This window comes from Phacochoerus africanus, chromosome 7 (assembly GCF_016906955.1).
Source record: "Phacochoerus africanus isolate WHEZ1 chromosome 7, ROS_Pafr_v1, whole genome shotgun sequence".
Classification (NCBI taxonomy): domain Eukaryota; kingdom Metazoa; phylum Chordata; class Mammalia; order Artiodactyla; family Suidae; genus Phacochoerus; species Phacochoerus africanus.
The window spans coordinates 67,870,030-67,890,614 of NC_062550.1; the positions used below are offsets into that span (position 1 = coordinate 67,870,030).

The following is a 20,585-nucleotide window of genomic DNA, read 5'->3' on the forward strand; positions in this document are numbered from 1 at the left end:
CAGTGGAGGGTGGGCCTTTCTTCAGATGGGGCCATATTTGTTGTCTGGGATGATGAGGTGGGAAAGAATCTGATCTGAGAGTTGGCATAATTGTGTTTAACTCTGTTTCTCTACTCCTTTGCTGCAGGGCTTATGTCTCTCTCTTTATGCGGCATTTATGTGAGCCAGGAGCAGATGGGGCTGAGACCTTTGCTGATGGTGTGCCTCGAGAAGGCCTGTCTCGTCAGCATGTCCTTACCAGGATTGGTGTCATGTCCTTGATTCGCAAGAAGGTGAGCCCTGAGTTTCCCTCCATTGTTCAGGGTTTCAAGAGGAAACTAGAGGGCCATTAGGAAAAGGAGCTTATTAAAGGTAGAATTGGGTTTACAGGAGTTCCCGTTGTGGCGCAGTGGTTAACAAATCCAACTAGGAACCATGAGGTTGCGGGTTCGATCCCTGCCCTTGCTCAGTGGGTCAAGGTTCCGGCATTGCCGTGAGCTGTGGTGTAGGTTGCAGACGCAGCTCGGATCCTGCGTTGCTGTGGCTCTGGCGTAGGCTGGCGGCTACAGCTCCGATTAGACCCCTAGCCTGGGAACCTCCATATGCCGCAGGAGCGGTTCAAGAAATGGCAAAAAGACAAAAACAAAAACAAAAAAAAAGAAGTGGGTTTACAGTCTTTTGTCCCATTGCTGCAGGTTCAGGAGTTTGAACATGTGAATGGGCGTTGGAGCATGCCTGAACTTGCGGAAGTAGAGGAAAACAAGAAGATGTCCCAGCCAGGGTCACCTTCCCCAAAGACTCCTACACCCTCCACTCCAGGGGACACACAACCCAATACTCCTGCACCTGCCCCACCTGCTGGTAAGTCTGCCTGGACTGTCCTCCTGTTCTTGTCCTGGCCTGTGCTTTTTCTTCTTCCCGGTGCTCAGTTCTGACTGGGGAGTCTGGCAGGACACACAGCAATCTCCCTCTCAGTTTAGGAGGGCTGTCCTAAGAATAGGGCTGGCTCTTAAAGGCACGAGAGGACAATTTAAGACGAGACAAATTGAGATCAGTAATCTCTTTTTCTGATCTGGGGCCTTCTCCTTAATTAATGCCTATTGTTGGTCTGCAGAGGATGGGATAAAAATAGAGGAAAATAGCCTCAAAGAAGAAGAGAGTGCAGAAGGAGAAAAGGAGGTTAAATCTGCAGCCCCTGAGGCCACTGTTGAGGTAAGAGATGGGGGTGACTAGATGGCACACCAGAGGCAAATGGATACAGCCCCTTCTCCTGCCTGGGTGCTGGCCTGCCTGCTTCAGCTTCTGTCTTCTTTCCTTTGCAGTGTACACAGCCCCCTGTCCCTGCCTCAGAAGATGAAAAGGTCCTCATTGAACCCCCGGAGGGAGAGGAGAAAGTGGAAAAGGCAGAGGTGAAAGAGAGAACAGAGGAACCTATGGAGACAGATCCCAAAGGTATCCACATTTTCAAGCACTACAGATCTCTATGAACCGCAGCTGCTCTTGGACCTCCAGCTGGCTGGAGAGACGTCTGGAGGAAGATACATACTGTAAAATCTTGTACCCTTGATTTTTATTTTTATTTAAAAAAAATTTATTTTTTTCAGGGCCACACCCTCAGTATATGGAGGTTCTCAGGCTAGGGGTTGAATTGGAGCTGCAGCTGCCAGCCTTACGCCACAGCCACAGCCATGACATATCTGAGCCCCGTCTGTGACCTGTGCCACAACTTGCAGCAACCCCAGATCCTTAACCCACCGAACGAGGCCAGGGATTGAACCTGCATCCTCATGGATACTAGTCAGATTCATTTCCACTGCGCCACAATGGAAACTCCTACTCTTGATTTTTATTTTTTTATTATTATAATTTTTTTGTCTTTTTGCCATTTCTTGGGCCGCTGCCGAGGCATATGGAGGTTCCCAGGCCTAGGGGTCTAATCGGAGCTGTAGCTGCCAGGCTATGCCAGAGACACAGCAACTCAGGATCCGAGCCGCGTCTGCAACCTACACCACAGCTCACGGCAATGCCGGATCATTAACCCACTTAGCAAGGGCAGGGATTGAACCCACAACCTCATGGTTCCTAGTCAGATTCGTTAACCACTGTGCCACGACGGGAACTCCACCCTTGATTTTTAAATTGAGGGCTTTTTCTCCCTGAAGACATCTTTTATGAGTATAATCATTGAGATTGAGGTTTAGGACTCTTCCAGGTGCGAATAGCATAGGACAGAGAACCCTCTTCTTCAGGTACACTGTCAACGCTCTCTGCCCCTGCAGGTGTTGCTGACGTGGAGAAGGCGGAGGAGAAGGCGGCAGGCGATCTGATTCCCATTGTGGTGGAGGACAAAGGTGAGTGTTTGGAGAAGCTGCCTGTGCTTTAAGAGGACTCGGAACTGAAAGGAAGGACTTTATCTCTGGGATGCCCTTCCCTCCCCAGGTTCCCCATCCATACCTGTAGAGCCATTTTATCACAAGCTAGAATACTCCATCTCTCGCCATGTGTGGCTGTCAATGGGTGGGGGCCGGTGGCCCCTTCTTCTGGGTTTGAAAAACACTTATGTGGAGAAAGGGTGGAGGCAGATGGATATTTTGTAGCATATGGTGCTATGGCTAAGGGCCATGGTGCTGGGCTTCTGTCTGGAGCTGACGTTTTTTCTTCTGCATATCCTGTAGAAGAGAAGAAAGAAGAAGAAGAGAAAAAAGAGGTGATGCTTCAGAATGGAGAGACCCCAAAGGACCTGAATGATGAAAAGCAGAAGAAAAATATTAAACAGCGTTTCATGTTCAACATTGCAGATGGTGGTTTTACTGGTAAGAAAAAGAGGGCCCCACTGGGATTAGAAGGATTTGAGGTGAAATTAGGGTTTTTGTCAGAAATCAGGGTATAGAGACTTTGCTATCTCTCCTAGTTGAGGGATTGCCAGCCTGGTTGCAGACTCCTCTGGGATCCATGGGGCACATGAAGTTGGTATTTGAGGGGTCAGGAATAAGTAGCTTTTTGAATTCTTACAGAGATTGCTTTTCTTTTTCTCCCCAAACCTCCTCAAATTCCTCTTCAGAGTTGCATTCCCTTTGGCAGAATGAGGAGCGGGCAGCCACAGTCACCAAGAAGACCTATGAGATCTGGCATCGACGGCATGACTACTGGCTGCTGGCTGGCATCATAAAGTATCCTTTGCCTGAGTCTGGGCTGAGGTTCTTGGTGAAGGTTTCTGAAGGTCCCACAGTTTGAAGTTCATTCCTTGTTGCGTTTTTCCTGAGCAATTTTCCAACAGCCATGGCTATGCCCGGTGGCAGGACATCCAGAATGACCCACGCTATGCTATCCTCAATGAGCCTTTCAAAGGTGAAATGAACCGTGGCAATTTCTTAGAGATCAAGAATAAGTTTCTAGCCCGAAGGTTCAAGGTGAGCATGATGGGGAGGAAAGGAGCGTTGAGGTGACGGCCTTTAAAGTGCGGAAGGGAGTCTGCTCATTCAGCCACACTGTTTGTTGTATTCTCCTGTGTACTTAACTTTTTATATTCTTTGGAAGGCTTTCATCCCAACTACTTTAAATATTAGAGATAAGACATACAGAGTTGGGGAGTTTCCTGGTGGCCTAGAGTTTAAGGATTTGGCATTGTCACTGCTGTAGCTCAGGTTTGATCCCTGGCTTTGCAACTTCTGTATGCTGTGGGTGCAGCCAAAAAGGAGAGAGACATTCAGATTTGAAAATTAACCAGCTATTCAAAGGCTGGAGATGACTGTGTCTAGTGAATGACAGGCCAGTGCAGTGGGTGTGCTGGGGGGACACTGCAGGTTGGAATGTTCGGAAAAGATACAGAGGTGGGGCTCAATCAGATCTTTAAGGAGGCAGGGCTGACACGGGCTGGAGGTACTTTTTTCTGGGTCTGAGCATTTGTGTGGATGAGGGGTGGGGTAGATGCAAAGGTGTCGAGCTCCATTTTCAGAATCACTAGGGCTATTACTAAGCCGAGGGTGGAAGGGGAGTCTTATTTAGGAATTCAGCCGATGTCTGTGGCACGTTGTGTGCAGACCATGAAAATGGGATACCAAGAAGATGGGACACGTGGATCTTGGGCCGAGTATAAGTGGGGTAATAAGGTATACTAATAAACCTTTAAACACCATGTGCCAAGCGGTGGGTGGCACAGAGACAGGCCTGGTACCTGTTCTCAAGGAGGAGCTTTCAATTTAAAGTAGTGGCAAATGTGTGATCAAATGAATGCCATTCTCTGTGTTGGGAAGGAGATTGCTGGATCCACAAAAAAGTCCTCCAGAGGGAGTGTGGGGAGTGGGGAGAGAGCTCACAAATTCTTCATGGAGAAGATGGCATTGGAATGAAATTTTGATGAATGTAATAGAGACTGTTGGATAGAATTGGAAGGCTGTCTGAGACAAAGGGATTAGGCTGGGCGAAGAGAGGCTGTAGGGCTTGGTGTGTTTGGAAACAGCAAATAGTCCAGGTGGGGTGTAGAAGTCAGCTGTGTTGGTGATGGTGGGAGGTAGGCTGGAGCCATAAAGAGGTAAGGGCTGGAGGTGGGTTTTTGGCACCAGATAAGAGAGTTGGGCTTTACCTTATGGTTCATGGGCAGCCATTGAGGGTTTGTGAAGGGTTTGGATATAACCAAGGGAGATTGAAACAGAACATTCATGAGATTACAGAACTATCATATAGGCATGAGGTAGGTACGAGCTGGGCTGTGATGCTGGTTGTGGAAATGGAAAAGAATTTACAGGATTTACTGATTTACTATAAGGATCATCAAACCTTTTCTTTTAAGGGGCCTGAGAGTATTTCAGGCTTTATGGGACATTGACGCTCTGTTATAGTGTGCAATCAGCCCTAGGTGATAAATGAATATAAATAGAGTGTGTTCCAGTAAAGCTTTATTTATGGGCACTAAAATTTGACTTTCATGTAAGTTACAGACCATTATTTTGGCTTTTTTCCAACCATTTAAGAATTAAAATACCCATTCTTGAGTTCCCCTTGTGGCTCAGTGGGTTTAAGAATCTCACAGTGTCTGTGAAGATGTGGCTTTGCTCAGTGGGTTAAGGATCCAGTGTTGTCACAAACTGTGATGTAGGTCACAGAGGAGGTTCGGATCCAGCATGGCTGTGGCTGTGGTGTAGGCTTCAGCTGCAGCTCCAATTCACTTCTAGCCTGGAAGCTTCCATACGTGGCCATAAAACAAAACGAAACAAGACCCATACTTGGACTATCCAAAAACAGGCAGTGGCCCAGGTCTGGCCCACAGGCCATAGTTTGCTGACCCCTGACTGACTTTACTGGATTTGAGATACAAAGGAGTGAGATTCCAAAAATAACTGGAGTTTTGAGTCTGAGTTGCTGAAAAAGTTAAATTATCATTGGCAGGTCAGGGAAGTAAGAGGAGAGGGAGCAGTGTATGGGAAAGAATTAGTTTTAGATAAGACCTTAGGTGTTTCTCACAAGTAAATGCCTTCCCAGTACCACCCCACCCCACCCACCCCCCCGCACCGTAAACAAGTGGGATCAAAGTGGTCAATCATGCATAAGTGGGATCGGAACAGTCAGTGCCTGAGATGACTGGTTTGAAAAGCACCAGCTCGTTTGCATAGAGGTGCTGGTCGTTGCCAGGAGGGGAGAGCTCTCTCCAGAAAATGCTTTAATACAACAGCCGGGGAGTTTCCATCATGGCACAGTGGTTAACGAATCCGACTAGGAACCATGAGGTTGCGGGTTTGGTCCCTGGCCTTGCTCAGTGGGTTAGGGATCCGGCGTTGCTGTGAGCTGTGATGTAGGTCACAGACTCGGCTTGGATCCCACGTTGCTGTGGCTCTGGTGCAGGCTGGTGGCTACAGCTCCATTTTGACCCCTAGCCTGGGAACCTCCATATGCCGCGGGAATGGCCCTAGGAAAGGCAAAAAGACCAAAAAAAAAAAACCAAACAAAAAAAACCCACAACAGCCGGGAGTTCCCATTGTGGCAGCGGAAACGAATCCAGCTAGTATCCATGATTCTGTGGGTTTGATCCCTGGCCTCGCTCAGTGGGTCTGGGAATCCCGCATTACTGTGGCTGCGGTGTGGGCCAGCAGCTGTAGCTCTATTCGACCCCTAGCCTGGGAACCTCTATATGCTGCAGGTGCAGCCCTAAAAAGCAAAAAAAAAGGGGAGGGGGGAAGAAAAAAGAAAAACAGGCAAGGACTGATCCTGGAGAAAGCTCATAGTTTGGTGCAGGAGTTGGTGAAGGAGACAGTATATAGACTGAAAGTAGGTTCTTAGTCTGTCTGGGGATAAAGTTAGTAGATCCTGATGGAGCCAGTCTTGTGGAAGAAACAATAGTCCATTATTCTCATACTCGCCTTTTTCTTGACCCCTAATGGACTCTTTTTAAGAACCAGTGGATATTTGAGCAAAGTAAGTCTCATAACTCATGAATCAGCATTCTGTCCCTTGGAATATATTTCAAAGGACCGTTTACACAGCTCCATGAGGCGACATGGGCAAGTGTTGGTTGCAGTATGAATTTTGGTGGTGGGGCCTAGAGATAACTTGGATGTTGCACTTTGAGGGTGTGGGTAGGTAAATGTGGATTCACATCACAAAGTAAGCAACAGAAGTAACAAAATGCACATAACAAAAGGATTTCTAAAAAAGATGTGTAGTGGTGAAAGGAGGAAAAACCATTTTATACCAAAAAACATTCTTTAATTAGAAATGTGCACGTAAAACAATACTTAGTCTTCAAGAAAACTCAAAAAAGACACACAGTAAATATATTAGAAAGGTCGCCTATTAAGAAAGGAAAGAAATGGGATTGACATATGAAGAAAAGAAACAACAGGAATAATTTTAGAAGAGTAAAACAAGCACTATCCATAGGAGGGACTGCTGTGCAACTGTTAAGTCATCTTTTATAAAGACCAGTTAATAAGTTTTGTGGTTTTGTTTTTTTGCTTTGTAGGCCTGCATCTGCAGCATATGGAGGTTCCCAGGCTAGGGGTCTGATCAGAGCTACAGCTGCCAGCCTACACCATAGCCACACGGCATCTGAGCCGCATCTGTGACCTATATACCACAGGTCGTGGGCAATGCTGGAACCTTAACCTACTGAGCAAGGCCAGGAATCGAACCTGCAACTTCATGGTTCCTAGTCGGATTTGTTAACCACTGAGCCACGATGGGAACTCCAAGATTTTTTTTTTTTTTAATAATGAAGATTTTTTACTACGTAACTGTGAATGAAATTATAAATATGTAGGATCTTTTTTTTTATATGCATTTTATTTTTCCTATTTTTATTTTTTTTGTCCTTTTCCTATTTCTTTGGGCCGCTCCCGCAGCACATGGAGGTTCCCAGGCCAGGGGTCCAATCGGAGCTGTAGCCGCCAGCCTACGCCAGAGCCACAGCAACGCAGGATCCGAGCCGTGTCTGCAATGTACACCACAGCTCACGGCAACGCCGGATCGTTAACCCACTGAGCAAGGGCAGGGACCGAACCCGCAACCTCATGGTTCCTAGTTGGATTCATTAACCACTGCGCCACAACGGGAACTCCAAATATATAGGATCTTAATACATAAAAAAATAAACATAAGGAAACACATCAAATGTTAACTGTTTTTAGGAGGTAGAATTGTGATTTTGATGCTTTATACATTCTGTATTTTCTAAATTGAGTTTTTATCATTTTTTGTGTAAAAGTGAACCAGTAAGATAACTTAAAAAACTTGGACCACCAAAGAGGGATGAAAAAGCCAATGTAATGTTGAACTGGTGTTGAACACCAGTTCAGGTGTGAGGGAGCCATTCCTAAGGTTCTTCACAGGTTCTCAGAGGCCCATCAGAAATAAGCCAAGTGAATTATCATTCCAATGCCCATCTCTTTATCCCTTGTCCAGCTCTTAGAACAAGCCCTGGTGATTGAGGAACAGCTGCGTCGGGCAGCTTACCTGAACATGTCAGAGGACCCCTCCCACCCTTCCATGGCCCTGAACACCCGCTTTGCTGAGGTGGAGTGTTTGGCGGAGAGTCATCAGCACCTGTCCAAGGAGTCAATGGCAGGAAACAAGCCAGCCAATGCGGTCCTGCACAAAGGTAGCCAGTGGCTCCCCTGCCTCCTGCTGACTTAGCCTCCTTCTTTCTCTGTCCCTCCCCAACACATTTGGGGAGCTTTGCCTTCCTCCTCAGGAAGCTAATATCTCACAGGCAATCAAGGACAGTAGTTCTTTGCCTCTTAACTTCTTGAACATATTCAGCTTTTTGGAGAGGTGGAGAGCAACCCAGAATAATACATAGTGTTATCTGGGCTACTTTAGAGGTAACTTCAGGTCATTTATGATCTTGTGCTTTCTAGACCCCCTTTCAACATCCTGTTTCTAATTAAAGGTAAGACATTGTGAGGGGGTGGAGGGTGAAATGAGGGAAAGGTAGCTGTTATAAAGGAAGAGGGAGACAGCTCCAAAGGTGGAGAGGAAAGAAATAGGAATAGCTATTTAAGAAGTGGTGGAGTTCCCTGGTGGCCTAGTGGTTAAAGATCTGGTGTTGTCACTGCTGTGGCATGGTTTTCTCCCTGGCCTGGAAGCTTTTGCATGCTGCGGGCACAGTCAAGAAAAAATAAGTGATGGAGATAGAGACAGGGATCAAAAGACAGTGAGAGGTAACTTTAAAACACAGAATCATGGACATTTGGAACTGGAATATGAGGAATAGGAATTTGAGCGTGGCGGAGCCAGGTCAGGTGACTGACAAGACAGCACTCCAGCACGTCACTTGATCATTGAGAAGTGATGGGAAAGCCGGTCCACATATTATAAGATGGGCCTAGGTCTTGACCACCACGGCTCACCGCCTTTTTTCCCCCCCATGCAGTTCTGAAACAGCTAGAAGAACTGCTGAGTGACATGAAAGCCGATGTGACTCGACTCCCAGCTACTATTGCCCGAATTCCCCCAGTTGCTGTGAGGCTACAGATGTCCGAGCGTAACATTCTCAGCCGCCTGGCAAACCGGGCACCTGAACCGACTCCACAGCAGGTATAGGACCATTTTCCTCTGGCCATCTGTTCCAGCAGAGCCACTCTGGAACTTGTAACGTTGCTGTCTGTCCCTGGCTTTACACATTGGGCAGGTGGGGCTGGTCCACCAGTGAGTTCCTTTGGGGTCAGGAGGGTTCCTGGGGTCTGACATTCTGACCCTCTTGGCTCTCTCTTTCTCTAGGTAGCCCAGCAGCAGTGAAGATCCAGATGGATGATACCACCTCCACCGCTGAGCAGTGACCTTCCTCACTTTCCCTTGCCCAGCTTCTCCCCTGGGGGCCTGAGAGACCCTCTCCTCCCTTCTGCCCCATCTTCCAAGCTGTACAGGAACAGCCCCCAGTGCACTGGGGGAGGGGAGGGAGTGAGGGGCAGTGGTGCCCTTCCTGCTGGAGAGACATGCAGCAGTAGCGCCGGCGCCATCTGCAGGGAGCTGGCGGGCTGGCCTTTTGGGCCCTGGCTTCTCCCCACTGTAACGTCTGTTACACACAAACTGTTGTGGGTTCCCGCCAGGCTTGAAGAAAATGATCTGAATTTCTTCCTCCTTTTCGTTTTATTTTGTTGGTTTATTTTGTGTTTTCATTTCTCCTTTTTGGGGGGTATTCACAGTGGGCCGGGCCCCTGGGCGAGACACAGCTACCTCTGTTGGCATCTTTTTAATACCAGGAACCCAGCGGCTCCAGCCCCTGAGCAACTAGAATGAAATAAAGTTGGAAAAAAAAAAAAAGGAAAAGAACCAAAAGCATAAAAAACCACAGCAAATTTCTTGACAAAAATTGAAAATAAAAGTTTCCTTGTATTTTAGTGCTCTGGTTCAGTGTGGGTGTAGGTGCAGGTGGGTGTGTCTGACGGGAGCCTTGGGACAGTGCAGCTGAAGACTAAGGGTTTCCTTGTGTCCTGAGACTCCACGAAATCTGGACTGTGCACGTACCCTCGTGCTCCGGCCGCCACCACCTGCACGCTGCGAGGAGCTCCGGAGCTCCCTGGGTTCACAGCCTAAGCCTGACTCCCAGCTTCGCGGCCTTCTCCAGGCTGTAGATGTCTGCTGTAGAGAATCAAAGGAGAATCTTCCTCGCAACATTGCGAAGACAAACCAGCGAAGTGCCGGAGCAGTTTTGAACAGCTGCTAAGTACCACCTTAGGGTTTATTTCAAGAAAGGCTGCTCTGGGTTTTCTGTTAAGTTTGTGTGAAGTGAGAACACAAGATGCCTTCCTCCCGACCTCTCGTATGGGAACCAAGGCAGAGAGTTCCCTTACCTGAGGGGCAGCGCGGGGTATGGTGTCAAGGAAGAAGGTTTCAAAGTCACAGGACTTGGGAGTGGGTGCGACGTTGTGGGGCGAAAGAGGGTCCGGCTCTGACGCCTCCGTCCGAAGGGAGGGGCCGTCTTTTGGGTACCAGCTTTTCGGACGAAATGCGGCGTAAGGCGAAAGGCTGACATCTGGAGGGAAGGGCGGGGAAGCTAAAGACGTCCCCCTACGCGCCGCCTTCTCCACCTGGGCGAGAGCGGAGCGGTCCTTCCGGGGAACCTGCCCGCCCTCTGCACCGCCTGCCCCGCGCGGCCGCGCGAATGAAACTTCCGGCTCCCGCGGCGGACGGGAAGCCCGGAAGAGGCGGGGCCTCGGCGGGCGCGCTGTGCGCTTGCGCGAGACGTTCCCTTGGTGTGGCGTCCGAGCGCTGTCCCCGCACCGCACGTGGAGTGCTGTCGCTGCTTCCTAGGGCCCTCTCGGGACTGGACCCGCTTCCAGGTGAGCTGCAGCTTCGGGCGGGTCTTCTGGAGGAAGTCGAGGAAGGAAGGGTGAGGCGTCCACTTGGACCGGGGCGTGGGAAGGGGACGTTGTACCAGCGGTGTGGGACCCAGGGCCTGGGGCTCAGCGTGGAGTGGAGGTGTGGCCAGGCCTCGAGGGGCAGTGGGGCTGCTGAGTCGAGGTTCTCGTCAAGGCAGTGCTCTTTTCCACTTCAACTTGCTTCGTCTGCTCTCTGCCTTTCCCGGACAACACGCGCCACTCTACTGTCTCTCGTTTTTGTTTTCCTCAGTACCATGGGGCGCAAATTGGACCCTACGAAGGAGAAACGCGGGCCGGGCCGAAAGGCCCGAAAGCAGAAAGGTGCTGAGACCGAACTCGTCAGATTCTTGCCTGCAGGTAAGGGTCAGACGTGCCCGTCCCCTTCCGATTCTCTAGCTTTTGCGCCGTTCTTCCATCTGTAGTGTAATCCCTCAGTTTTTTAGACTGTGTGTTCATGAGTTATTAGGAAGTAAATATGAATGGAACAATCTCATAAACGTTTAGAAATTAGAGAAGATGTGACAGGGGCACAAGTTCCCATGCAAGGAGATGTGTGGTTTAATGTTTAGGGCCTTCAGAGGAAGCAGGATTCCACGGAGTTGCCAAGTTTGAGAAGATTTTGTGACTTTTTTTTTTGTTTTTTGGCCGTCTCAGCAGCATGTGGAAGTTCCCAGGCCAGGGATCGAATCGAAACTGGAGCTGTGACCTACCATACTGATCGTTAAGCGACTGCACCACCGCAGAAACTTCCAAGAAGTTGGGTTTTGCACTAAGCTCTTCTTAGATGACCTGCTTCTGTGTGGGGGTTTCATAGGTAGCCATGCAGCTCCCTTGGTGTGATCTATTGAAAATCAGCCCTGGACACAAAAGATTGTAAGACAAAAAAAGAAGAGAAAGAGAAGAAAGAAGTTGGGTTTTGAAAAGTGGGTGACATTTTAGCAGGTGGAAGTTGGGAACCGGGACAGTCCAGTCACTGTGAACTGCATTGTAGAGGAGATGGGAAGGCACAGAGCTGGCTCCCACTTGGTCAGGAGTCTACTGCAGGTAGTTTGTGTTGAGTATTGTCTAAAAGATGCAGTTTATTGAAGTATAGGCAAGTGGTAAATACAATGCTGAACCCATTGGACACATTATATCACTTCATTCTCTCAGTGTCCTGTGAGAGAGGCACTGCTGAGGAAATGGATGCTGAGAAGTTAACTTGTATAGTTATAAAATGATAGTGCTTTATGGAGTTCCAGTCTTGGCGCAGTGGAAATGAATCCGACTGGGAACCATGAGATTGCGGGTTTGATCCCTGGCCTTGCTCAGTGGGTTAAGGATCCGGTGCTGCCCTGAGCTGTGGTGTGGTTTGCACACATGGCTCGGATCTGGCGTTGCTGTGGCTGTGGTGTAGGCTGGCAGCAACAGCTCTGATTGGACCCCTAGCTTGGGAACCTCCATAAGCCGCCTCCGGTGCAGCCCTAAAAAAGGACAAAAGGCAAAAAAAAAATAGGAGGGCTTTAAACTTTCTATTTCTTGGAGAATATAGGAAAAGCAGCAGTTTTGAAATCTGTGGTTGGCAACTGATTAGATAAAAGAAAGGGCAGAAGAAAGATTTGAAAGTTTCAGAATGGCGATGATGCTATTTTTTGAAATCAGTCTGGAGGGAGGCCCAGTTTGGATTTGGTTGATGAGCAGCCAGATGGCGATCAGCTCCTTTACATCTCTTTACCCGGCTCCCTGTAGAGCACAGTGGAGTGAGTTACAATCTCTTCCCTTTAACTACTGTCCTAATTCTCTGCCCTTTTATTTTCTCTCCTTTTTATTTTCTCATAACCTCCTCTCTGCCTGTTTTTGATTTTTTAAACAGCTGGTGATGAAAATTCCAAGAGGCTGTCCAGTCGTGCTCGAAAGAGGTGAGTGTAGAAGTTCTGTCGTGGTTCAGTGGAAACAAATCCTACTAGCATCCTTGAGGATGCAGGTTCAATCCTTGGACTTGCTCAGTGGGTTAAGGATCCAGTGTTGCCATGAGCTGTGGCATAGGTTGCAGACGAGGCTCGGATCTGGCGTGGCTGTGGCTGTGGTGTATGCCGGTGGCTACAGCTCCGGTTGGACCCCTAGCCTGGAACCTCCATGTGCCTCAGGTACGGCCCTAAAAAGACCAAAAAAAAAAAAAACAAAAAGAAAGAAAGAGGTGAGTGTGAATGTCCACATTTATGTTACACAGGCAGATTAAATTGGTCCTACTCATCTTTGGGCACATGATCCCATGTGACCCTGCTGATGGAAAGGGCTCTTTGGGGACTGTCATGGTTCCCTGCAGTGGGAAGTGGCAGAGCCTGGAGGGGTATTCCATTTCCTTACTCCTTATGTCTTTTCAGGGCAGCCAAGAGGAGGTTGGGCTCTGCTGAAGTCCGTGAGACAAATAAGTCCCCTGGGGCCAGACCATTCCCTGGAAAGCTACCAAAAGGTCAGTGAAAATAGGAGCTGGGTGCTATGTGAGGAGTCCACTGGGTCCTGGGTAGGGAAGAGCTTGCTGATCATTTCTGGAGTGAAAGGAACAGCCAAAGGACATGTGTGGGGGTAGAGAGTACAGGCCTCATTAGTGTGTGACTGCTCTCAGCCCGGTATTCTTCAAACCCTTCGGGATCTCTGCAGGAGCCGTCCAGACACCGAGTAAGAAGGGAGCCCTGTCCTTATTTAATGCTGCTCAAGGCAAGAAGCGCCCAGCATCAGCCTATAGCAGTGAGGAGGAGGGAGAGGAGGAAGACTCTGAAGAGGGTGGTGTGGTGAACGAGGGGGACCTCTGGGGCTCTGAGGACAGTGATGCTGATATGGTAGATGACTATGGAGCCAACTCCAGTTCAGAGGACGAAGAAGAGGATGACAGTGAAGAGGTGAGCTCTGTCTCTCTGGGTCTCCAGGAAGCGATCTTTGCCTTTTTGAGTCTTTCCAGATCGTTGAGACTGACTGTCCCTTGGTGACGAGGATAAGCCTGTGTAGAGGACAAGGATTTTATTTGGTATCTGTGAACCTCAAAAAGATTTTTTCTTTGGGGAGTTCCCGTTGTGGCTCAGTGGTTAACTAATCCGACTAGGAGCCAGAGGTTGCGGGTTCGATCCCTGGCCTTGCTCAGTGGGTTAAGGATCTGACGTTGCCATGAGCTGTGGTGTAGGTTGCAGACACGGCTCGGATCCTGTGTTGCTGTGGCTCCGGCGTAGGCCGGCAGCTGTAGCTCTGATTTGACCCCTGGCCTGGGAACCTCCATATGCCGTGGGAGCAGCCCAAGAAATGTCAAAAAGACAAAAAAAAAAAAAAGATTTTTTTTCTTTTAATTTGGTGATTCTGTCCTAGGAAGAGGATCCAACGATTTATTTACTGAAGTAGGAGAAGTTATCATGTACTGTACAGTTAGTATGTGAGTGTGTAATTAGGAAAATTGAAGCAATTTCTTTGTATGGAATACAAAGAAAGTCCCCACTTGCACCTTTGTCCCACAACCCCCCCCTTTACAGAGCTACTATTTTGAGACTTAGAGGTATCATGTGGACCATAACGCCAAAACTCTGGAAACTTCCAAATGCCCAATATGCTTAAGTTAATTGTGGTTTATTCATATGCTAATTAACAGTTGGCCGTTATGTTTGTGAAAATGCTTGTGATCTAACTATGAGAAAAGTCAAGAAACACTCTTGAAAATGCGTAATGATTTTAACTGCGTGAGAAACGTGGAGTAGGTCTGGAGGAGGATATGGCAAAGTGGGTATCCAAGGGCAATTTTTCTCCCCCACACCTGTGTACAAACAGGGATGGAAAGAAAAGTATAATGAACCCTTTCAATCTGTCGCTTTAGTTCACTGATGGTAGATATTGTGCCAGTCTTATATATTCCCTTCTTCAGAGTCTGTATTTCTTTTTTGGAGCAAGAGTTATAGTTGTATTTAGGAAAAAATAAAATAACAGAGGCCGGAAGTATTATGTGGGCTGGCGGAAGGACAGGCCTTGCGGCACCAGCCCCTTGTGTCTTTTTTTCAGTTGCTGCCCATTGAAAGGGCTGCTCGGAAGCAGAAGGCCCAGGAAGCTGTTACTGGGTAAGTTTGGGAAACTCTTAGGGTGGAGAACAGGCAGCGGCTGGAGTGAAGTAAAGTGTGAGGAAGGAGGCGGTGTCTGCTTTGATCTGTGAACCATCTTGTTCCTGGACCTGTTTCAGGAGCCAGTGGAGTGAGGAGGAGACTGAGGAAGAGGAGGAAGAATCCCCTGAGTCAGGCCCTAGAGAAGATGAGACAGAAGGGGGCCTCCAGATCAATGTGGATGAGGAGGAGCCTTTTGTACTGCCCCTTGCTGGGGAGATGGAGCAGGATATCCTTCTGGTGCAGGGGGAGGCATGGTGGGAGGTACTTGGGAGAAGGGATTTCCAGGCCCAGGGACACTGGGAAACAGTTCTTAACGGAACCACATGCCCAGGCTCCAGACTTGCAACGAGTTCACAAGCGCATCCAAGATATAGTGGGAGTGTTGCGTGATTTTGGGACTCAGCGGGAGGAGGGTCGGTCTCGTGCTGAATATCTGCAGCGGCTTCGGAAGGATTTGGCCACTTATTACTCCTACGGAGACTTCCTCCTTGGCAAGCTCATGGACCTCTTCCCTCTGTCTGAGGTACTTACTTGCTAGTCTGATGCCCTCCCTGCTCTTCTAGCCTCACCTTCTCTCTTACCCTGTGTGAGAAGGCAGCCAGCCCCCTTGCTCTCTGCTCTTGTGGCTGAGCCCCTGTCATCCTCTGTCCCAGCTGGTGGAGTTCTTGGAAGCTAATGAGGTGCCTCGGCCCATCACCCTCAGGACCAATACGTTGAAGACCCGGCGCCGAGACCTTGCTCAGGTGAGGGGTGGGCTTTGAGGTTTGCTTGTCTCAGGGAAGCACTCTGATTTCTGTGAGCTGTAGAGACCCCCGAGTCCCACCCCAACTTGGGGGATCTTAGGACCTGAGCATTTCTGGGTACAGGCATGAACCCTAAACCTAGATAGACCTAGTGTCAAGCTGGGTTTGTTTGGCTGGTTCAATCACAATAGAAGTGCTGCCTTACAAAGAAATGGAAGGGCTCGTCTGCCTCATTCATTGAGAAGCTGGTGAGACTGATTCCTGCCCCCAGGAGAATACACGACACGCTTGCATAAGCAGAATTTTAAGCTCATCATTTCCAAGGGTTTAGGGAATCGGTGATGTATCCCTGTGTGTTGTGATCTCCTGATGTGGAGATATGCTGGTAATTATCTTTAAAGCTAAATTTTAGGATGATAAGGAGGCTGAACCTCTTGGAAAATCAGAGTTCATTTCCAGGAGATAAAAGAACAGCAGCTGGTAGTTTGTTATGGCATTCAAACCTTGAATTAGAACCGAGGCTAAGGAAAAGGAGACCATGACGAGATGGGAGAAGCTGTTCACTGTCTGTGATGACTGTGTCCTGATTAAACTCTAAGGGTTGTGGTGCCGCAGGCCTCCCAGCAGGACCAGGGCTTCATGTCTCCATCTGCTTTCTGGGTAGAGTAGCTTCTGAGGTTTTAAAACCTTCATCTATCTTCTCTTCAGGCACTAATCAATCGTGGGGTTAACCTGGATCCCCTGGGCAAGTGGTCAAAGACTGGACTCGTGGTGTATGATTCCTCGGTGCCCATTGGTAAGTGGTCCCTGCCCAGCAGCCCTTCCTTGTCCCCCTCCCCCCTTGTTCCAGCACATCACAGGTGGGTCCTCCTCCACAGGTGCTACTCCTGAGTACTTGGCTGGGCACTACATGCTGCAGGGTGCGTCTAGCATGTTGCCTGTCATGGCCTTGGCGCCCCAGGAACATGAGCGGATTCTGGACATGTGTTGTGCCCCTGGAGGAAAGACCAGCTACATTGGTAAGAGGAGGGTCTAGGTGGGTTGCTGATTTGTTGGTGCTTAAGAAACAGGGCACAGGTTCTGGAGTTAGTCTCTGTTCCAGCCCCACGTGGGCCTCTTACTGGCCACATGGCCTCGGGCAAGCCCCTGGTCCTCTCTCATCACCTGTAAAACGGTGCGGTGATTGTGCTTGGGTTGGCTGTTAAGTGTTACGCTTCAGTTGCAAGGGTTGAGATGTGCATGTAGAAGCCCTTGGCACAGGGACACTGTATACAACTAGTCGTAACCATTTGATTAAGCGGATGTTACTTAGAAGTAACTCAGTCCGTAAGATCAGAAGGGTGTTTGGTAACAATGGAAAAACCACCCTGGTAGGCTTGCTCATCCCAGGGGCCAGCACAGACCAGGTAGACCTACCACCTTACTGTGGACATGGGGAATGCAGCTTATTGGGGAAGTGATGAATGAGCATGTTCCTGGGCTAGAGGGTGGCTGGCAGGTTTGGAAGCAGAGGAACTGCTGGTGAGGCCTGTGCCCTCTGCCCTTCAGCCCAGCTCATGAAGAACACGGGTGTGATTCTCGCCAACGATGCCAATGCTGAGCGGCTCAAGAGTGTCGTGGGCAACTTGCACCGGCTGGGAGTCACCAACACCATCATCAGCAACTACGACGGGCGCCAGTTCCCCAAGGTGGGACTCCCTTCTGCGTGTCTCTCCTGAGATTGTGTTCCAGCCCCCCTGCCCTCTTCTGATCTCAGGATATTGAGACTTGCCTCTAGGAAATACAAGGTTTGGCTCAGGTTACCCAGAATGGCTGATTATCCTGCCCTTTTCCCCAGGTGGTGGGGGGCTTTGACCGAGTCCTACTGGATGCTCCTTGCAGTGGCACTGGGATCATCTCCAAGGACCCAGCTGTGAAGACTAACAAGGTGAGGAGGCAGGGTTGGGCGACCAGTTGAAGTGGGGGTTGGGGCCTGGAGAGCCAGAGTGGGAGGTGGGGGACCCCCTGAGCAGCCAGCAGTGCCTTTTGAAATTCCAATGCCCTGGATCTCTGTCTGGGGACAGGATGAGAAGGACATTCTGCGCTGTGCTCACCTTCAGAAGGAGCTGCTCCTGAGTGCTATCGACTCTGTCAGTGCCACCTCCAAGACAGGAGGCTACCTTGTGTACTGCACCTGCTCTATCACGGTGAGGCCTGGCAGTGGAGCCCAGGGGGCCTGGGCTGGGGCTCCTCAGCCCATCCTTCATCTCCAGCTCTTTGCCTTTTCCTTCCGTCTCCATCTGCCCCCATATGTCAGGTGGAAGAGAATGAGTGGGTGGTAGACTACGCACTGAAAAAGAGGAATGTGCGGCTTGTGCCCACTGGCCTGGACTTCGGCCAGGAGGGCTTTACCCGCTTCCGGGAAAGGCGCTTCCACCCCACTCTGCGTTCTACCCGCCGCTTCTACCCTCACACCCACAACATGGATGGTTTCTTTATTGCCAAGTTCAAGAAATTCTCCAATTCTATCCCCCAGTCCCAAACAGGTAAGCTCTCTGTAACATTCGTTGCCACCTTTGCTTTCTCTGCCTCTCAGGAAGCTTTTTAGGGTGGCTGCAGGGAGGGGTCGGGTCTCTGCCTCCCTATCCCAGCTTTGCTTACTTGGGTGAGGGACCCCTTTCATCCCAGCGACATTTGTTCCCAAGCTTGGACCCCATTCGGGTATGTTAAAGGGTTCATGCAGGTGGGGCCTTTTCCTTGATTCTGCCAAGTGGCTGCAGTTGTTTGGCACTAAATGCATTCGCAGTGCGGGTGTGGTTTGTCTTCCTTCTTGGCGAGGCTGCCTTACTGGTAATAGACCTCTTCTGGTCCAGCCTTGTTGGCACTGGGTTGGCACACGACTCCTCCGAACTATCAGCGGTTCTCTGAGCCCATCATACTAATTGGAGATCTGTTTCCCAGCCATCTTGAGGAGTCTGGCCTCAAGGGGAGGGGTGGGGTTGCTGAAACAGGCCCGAGGGCTTTGCCTGCTGGGATGTCACCCTGGGTTTAGTTGGAAGAAAGAGAGGCAAGCCTGCCTTCTCTGGATACAAACTTCATGACTTACTGCGTTGATTTCTTTTAATAAACAGTGCCTCCTAACAGAAGTCACATCTGAACATTAACAGAACAAAAATCTCTTTGAGAAGTAGCAAAATTTCCTGTAATTTTTTTGCTCTATCTTTAAAAATCTGTGTTTAAGTACATGTTTAATATATGTCAGTCTTCATTTATGAAGACTAGCTTGTTTCTAGTTGCTCTGTGTGCAGCTCATCAAAATCTGCATTTCCAAAAGATTTTTGCATTTCCATCAAAAATCTTTCCCGATTAAAAGAAAGGCCCACCCAGTGCTTGAGGTTTATTCAGGATTCACCTCTCCTTAGAGTGTCTCATTACCTGCTGGCCTCAAGGGGGTACAGCCTCCTCTAAAAACCTTTTGGACCAAGGATGGGTAGTGATCCCTTCTCTTTAATATAGGGTTCAAATTCGACTTGAGTATAGGTGAGGCTAAGTAATCTGAATCTTAAGTAATCTACTTTTTAGATAGCTCCCAATTGTGCGGAACACTTGGCCAAGAGATAGTACCCGGGCAGTTTTCTTATTGTACTCCCTCTGCTTATCTCCACCACTGATGATCAAGGCTCAGTGATGAGGCCTGTTTTCTGAAACCATTCTATTTAATTTTAACCCCAGGAAATTCTGCAACATCAACCCCTACAAACCCAGACTTGCCCAGCCCGAAAGGGGAGGTGACTCCCAAGCCTGAGGGCAGCAGCCAGCCTGCCAAGAAGGCCAGAGTGGCTGTGCAAGCAAAGCAGCGGCTGCAGAAACGGCAACTTCCCAAGAAGGCTTCTTTCCAAAAGCAGAATGGCATCTCCAAAGGGACAGGCTCAGAATTGTCCACTGTGTCTTCTGTCACAAAGGTCCAACCTTCCTCTAAGCTCCAGGATAGCAAGCAGCCAGCTGAGAAAGCAGTAGTGGTCAGGGAACCAAAGATGGCTGGGAGACTAAAACAGTCACCCAAACTGCAGTCCTCCAAGAAAGTTGCCTTCCCAAAGCAGTGTGTTCCTCCCAAGGGCACGGACCCAGAAATCCCTCCTGTGCCATCCCTCTCCAAGACCCAGGATGCTTTCAAGCCTGAGGACCGCAATCAGCCCCTTGGGAACAATACCACAGGGGCTGAGAAGGTAAAGCAGCAGTTGCCAGAGCAATCTTTCAAGAAAACTGCCTTCCAGAAACAGAATGGCACCCCCAAGGGACCTAAGACTCCCACCATGTCCCCTCGCAGTTCTAGCAGGCCCCCACCAGCGAAGAGGAGAAAATCGCAGTCCAGAGGCAGCAGCCAACCACTGCCCTCTTCAGTGGATGGTTGAACTAGACTGGGGTGGTTCATTGCCATTGTTACTAGGTTGGAGCTCTTACCTCCGTGAGGATGGCTTTCCCACCATGGATATGAAATTTAATACACAATTTGCAATCTTGCCATTGTGGTTTTTTTGCTGTTATTTTGTTTTTCTGAGGGTTCTGGATGTTGGCTTTGCTGCTTTTAAGGGTAGGGGTGGGAGGGTGGGATAGGGATCCTCTGAAGAGGGGATCGTGTGGTATACTGAGAAATCAAGTCAATTCCAGGCACCTGGGATCCTTTGACTTCCCCAGGGACCCAGGAGAAGGCGAGGCAGAGCCTGGGTGTTCAGACTGGAGCGAGGAGGGCAATAGGAGTGTAGGGAAGATGGATTTCGCGCTACTACAACCATGGAGTAGTGGAGGATCTGGGTTTGATGACTCTCTGCCATCCTGGTTGGATTCCGGGCACAAGCAAGCGGTCCGCTCAGACCAGGGCTCAGCCTCAGACCCGGAAAGGTCGGTCCAGGTGCCAGCTTCTCAACGAGCCTTTCATTGGCTTTCTTCCTGCCCTCCTC

At 49.3% G+C, this 20,585-nt stretch overlaps 2 protein-coding genes, 1 long non-coding RNA gene and 1 other non-coding gene across 11 annotated transcripts in view; 3 read left to right on the forward strand and 1 right to left on the reverse strand.

Annotated features, from left to right (window-relative positions):
* Positions 1-9,549, forward strand: part of CHD4 (chromodomain helicase DNA binding protein 4) — a 33,564-nt gene extending 24,015 nt beyond the window's left edge. For 4 of the 8 annotated variants that reach the window (XM_047787727.1, XM_047787724.1, XM_047787726.1 and 1 more), the window contains exons 30-40: positions 128-272; positions 675-840; positions 1,094-1,191; positions 1,302-1,431; positions 2,259-2,330; positions 2,655-2,792; positions 3,041-3,149; positions 3,257-3,389; positions 7,873-8,071; positions 8,843-9,006; positions 9,190-9,549. In XM_047787727.1, the coding sequence (XP_047643683.1) occupies positions 128-272; positions 675-840; positions 1,094-1,191; positions 1,302-1,431; positions 2,259-2,330; positions 2,655-2,792; positions 3,041-3,149; positions 3,257-3,389; positions 7,873-8,071; positions 8,843-9,006; positions 9,190-9,207 (1,372 nt within the window). In that variant the 3' untranslated portion in view covers positions 9,208-9,549. The remainder of the gene's footprint in view (positions 1-127; positions 273-674; positions 841-1,093; positions 1,192-1,301; positions 1,432-2,258; positions 2,331-2,654; positions 2,793-3,040; positions 3,150-3,256; positions 3,390-7,872; positions 8,072-8,842; positions 9,007-9,189) is intronic. The other 4 variants (XM_047787722.1, XM_047787725.1, XM_047787728.1 and 1 more) reach the window with 1 other exon arrangement.
* On the forward strand, positions 870-1,009 carry LOC125131880 (small Cajal body-specific RNA 11). Its single transcript, XR_007136059.1, has one exon. It is a non-coding gene; the product is annotated as a small Cajal body-specific RNA 11 (non-coding RNA).
* Positions 9,550-9,781: 232 nt separating the features above from the next.
* LOC125131308 (uncharacterized) lies at positions 9,782-10,590 on the reverse strand. Its single transcript, XR_007135887.1, has 2 exons — positions 10,263-10,590; positions 9,782-10,050 (listed from the first exon to the last, which is right to left on the reverse strand). It is a non-coding gene; the product is annotated as an uncharacterized LOC125131308 (long non-coding RNA).
* A 37-nt stretch (positions 10,591-10,627) lies between these two features.
* On the forward strand, positions 10,628-20,147 carry NOP2 (NOP2 nucleolar protein). The gene is made up of 16 exons (XM_047787731.1): positions 10,628-10,751; positions 11,041-11,147; positions 12,643-12,688; positions 13,154-13,242; positions 13,431-13,669; positions 14,808-14,863; positions 14,983-15,131; positions 15,229-15,428; positions 15,559-15,648; positions 16,357-16,444; positions 16,527-16,667; positions 17,197-17,336; positions 17,486-17,575; positions 17,712-17,834; positions 17,945-18,173; positions 19,360-20,147. Exons 2-16 carry the CDS (start codon positions 11,045-11,047, stop codon positions 20,037-20,039), a joined length of 2,463 nt encoding a protein of 820 aa, XP_047643687.1. The 5' UTR covers positions 10,628-10,751; positions 11,041-11,044; the 3' UTR covers positions 20,040-20,147.
* Positions 20,148-20,585: the final 438 nt, after the last annotated feature.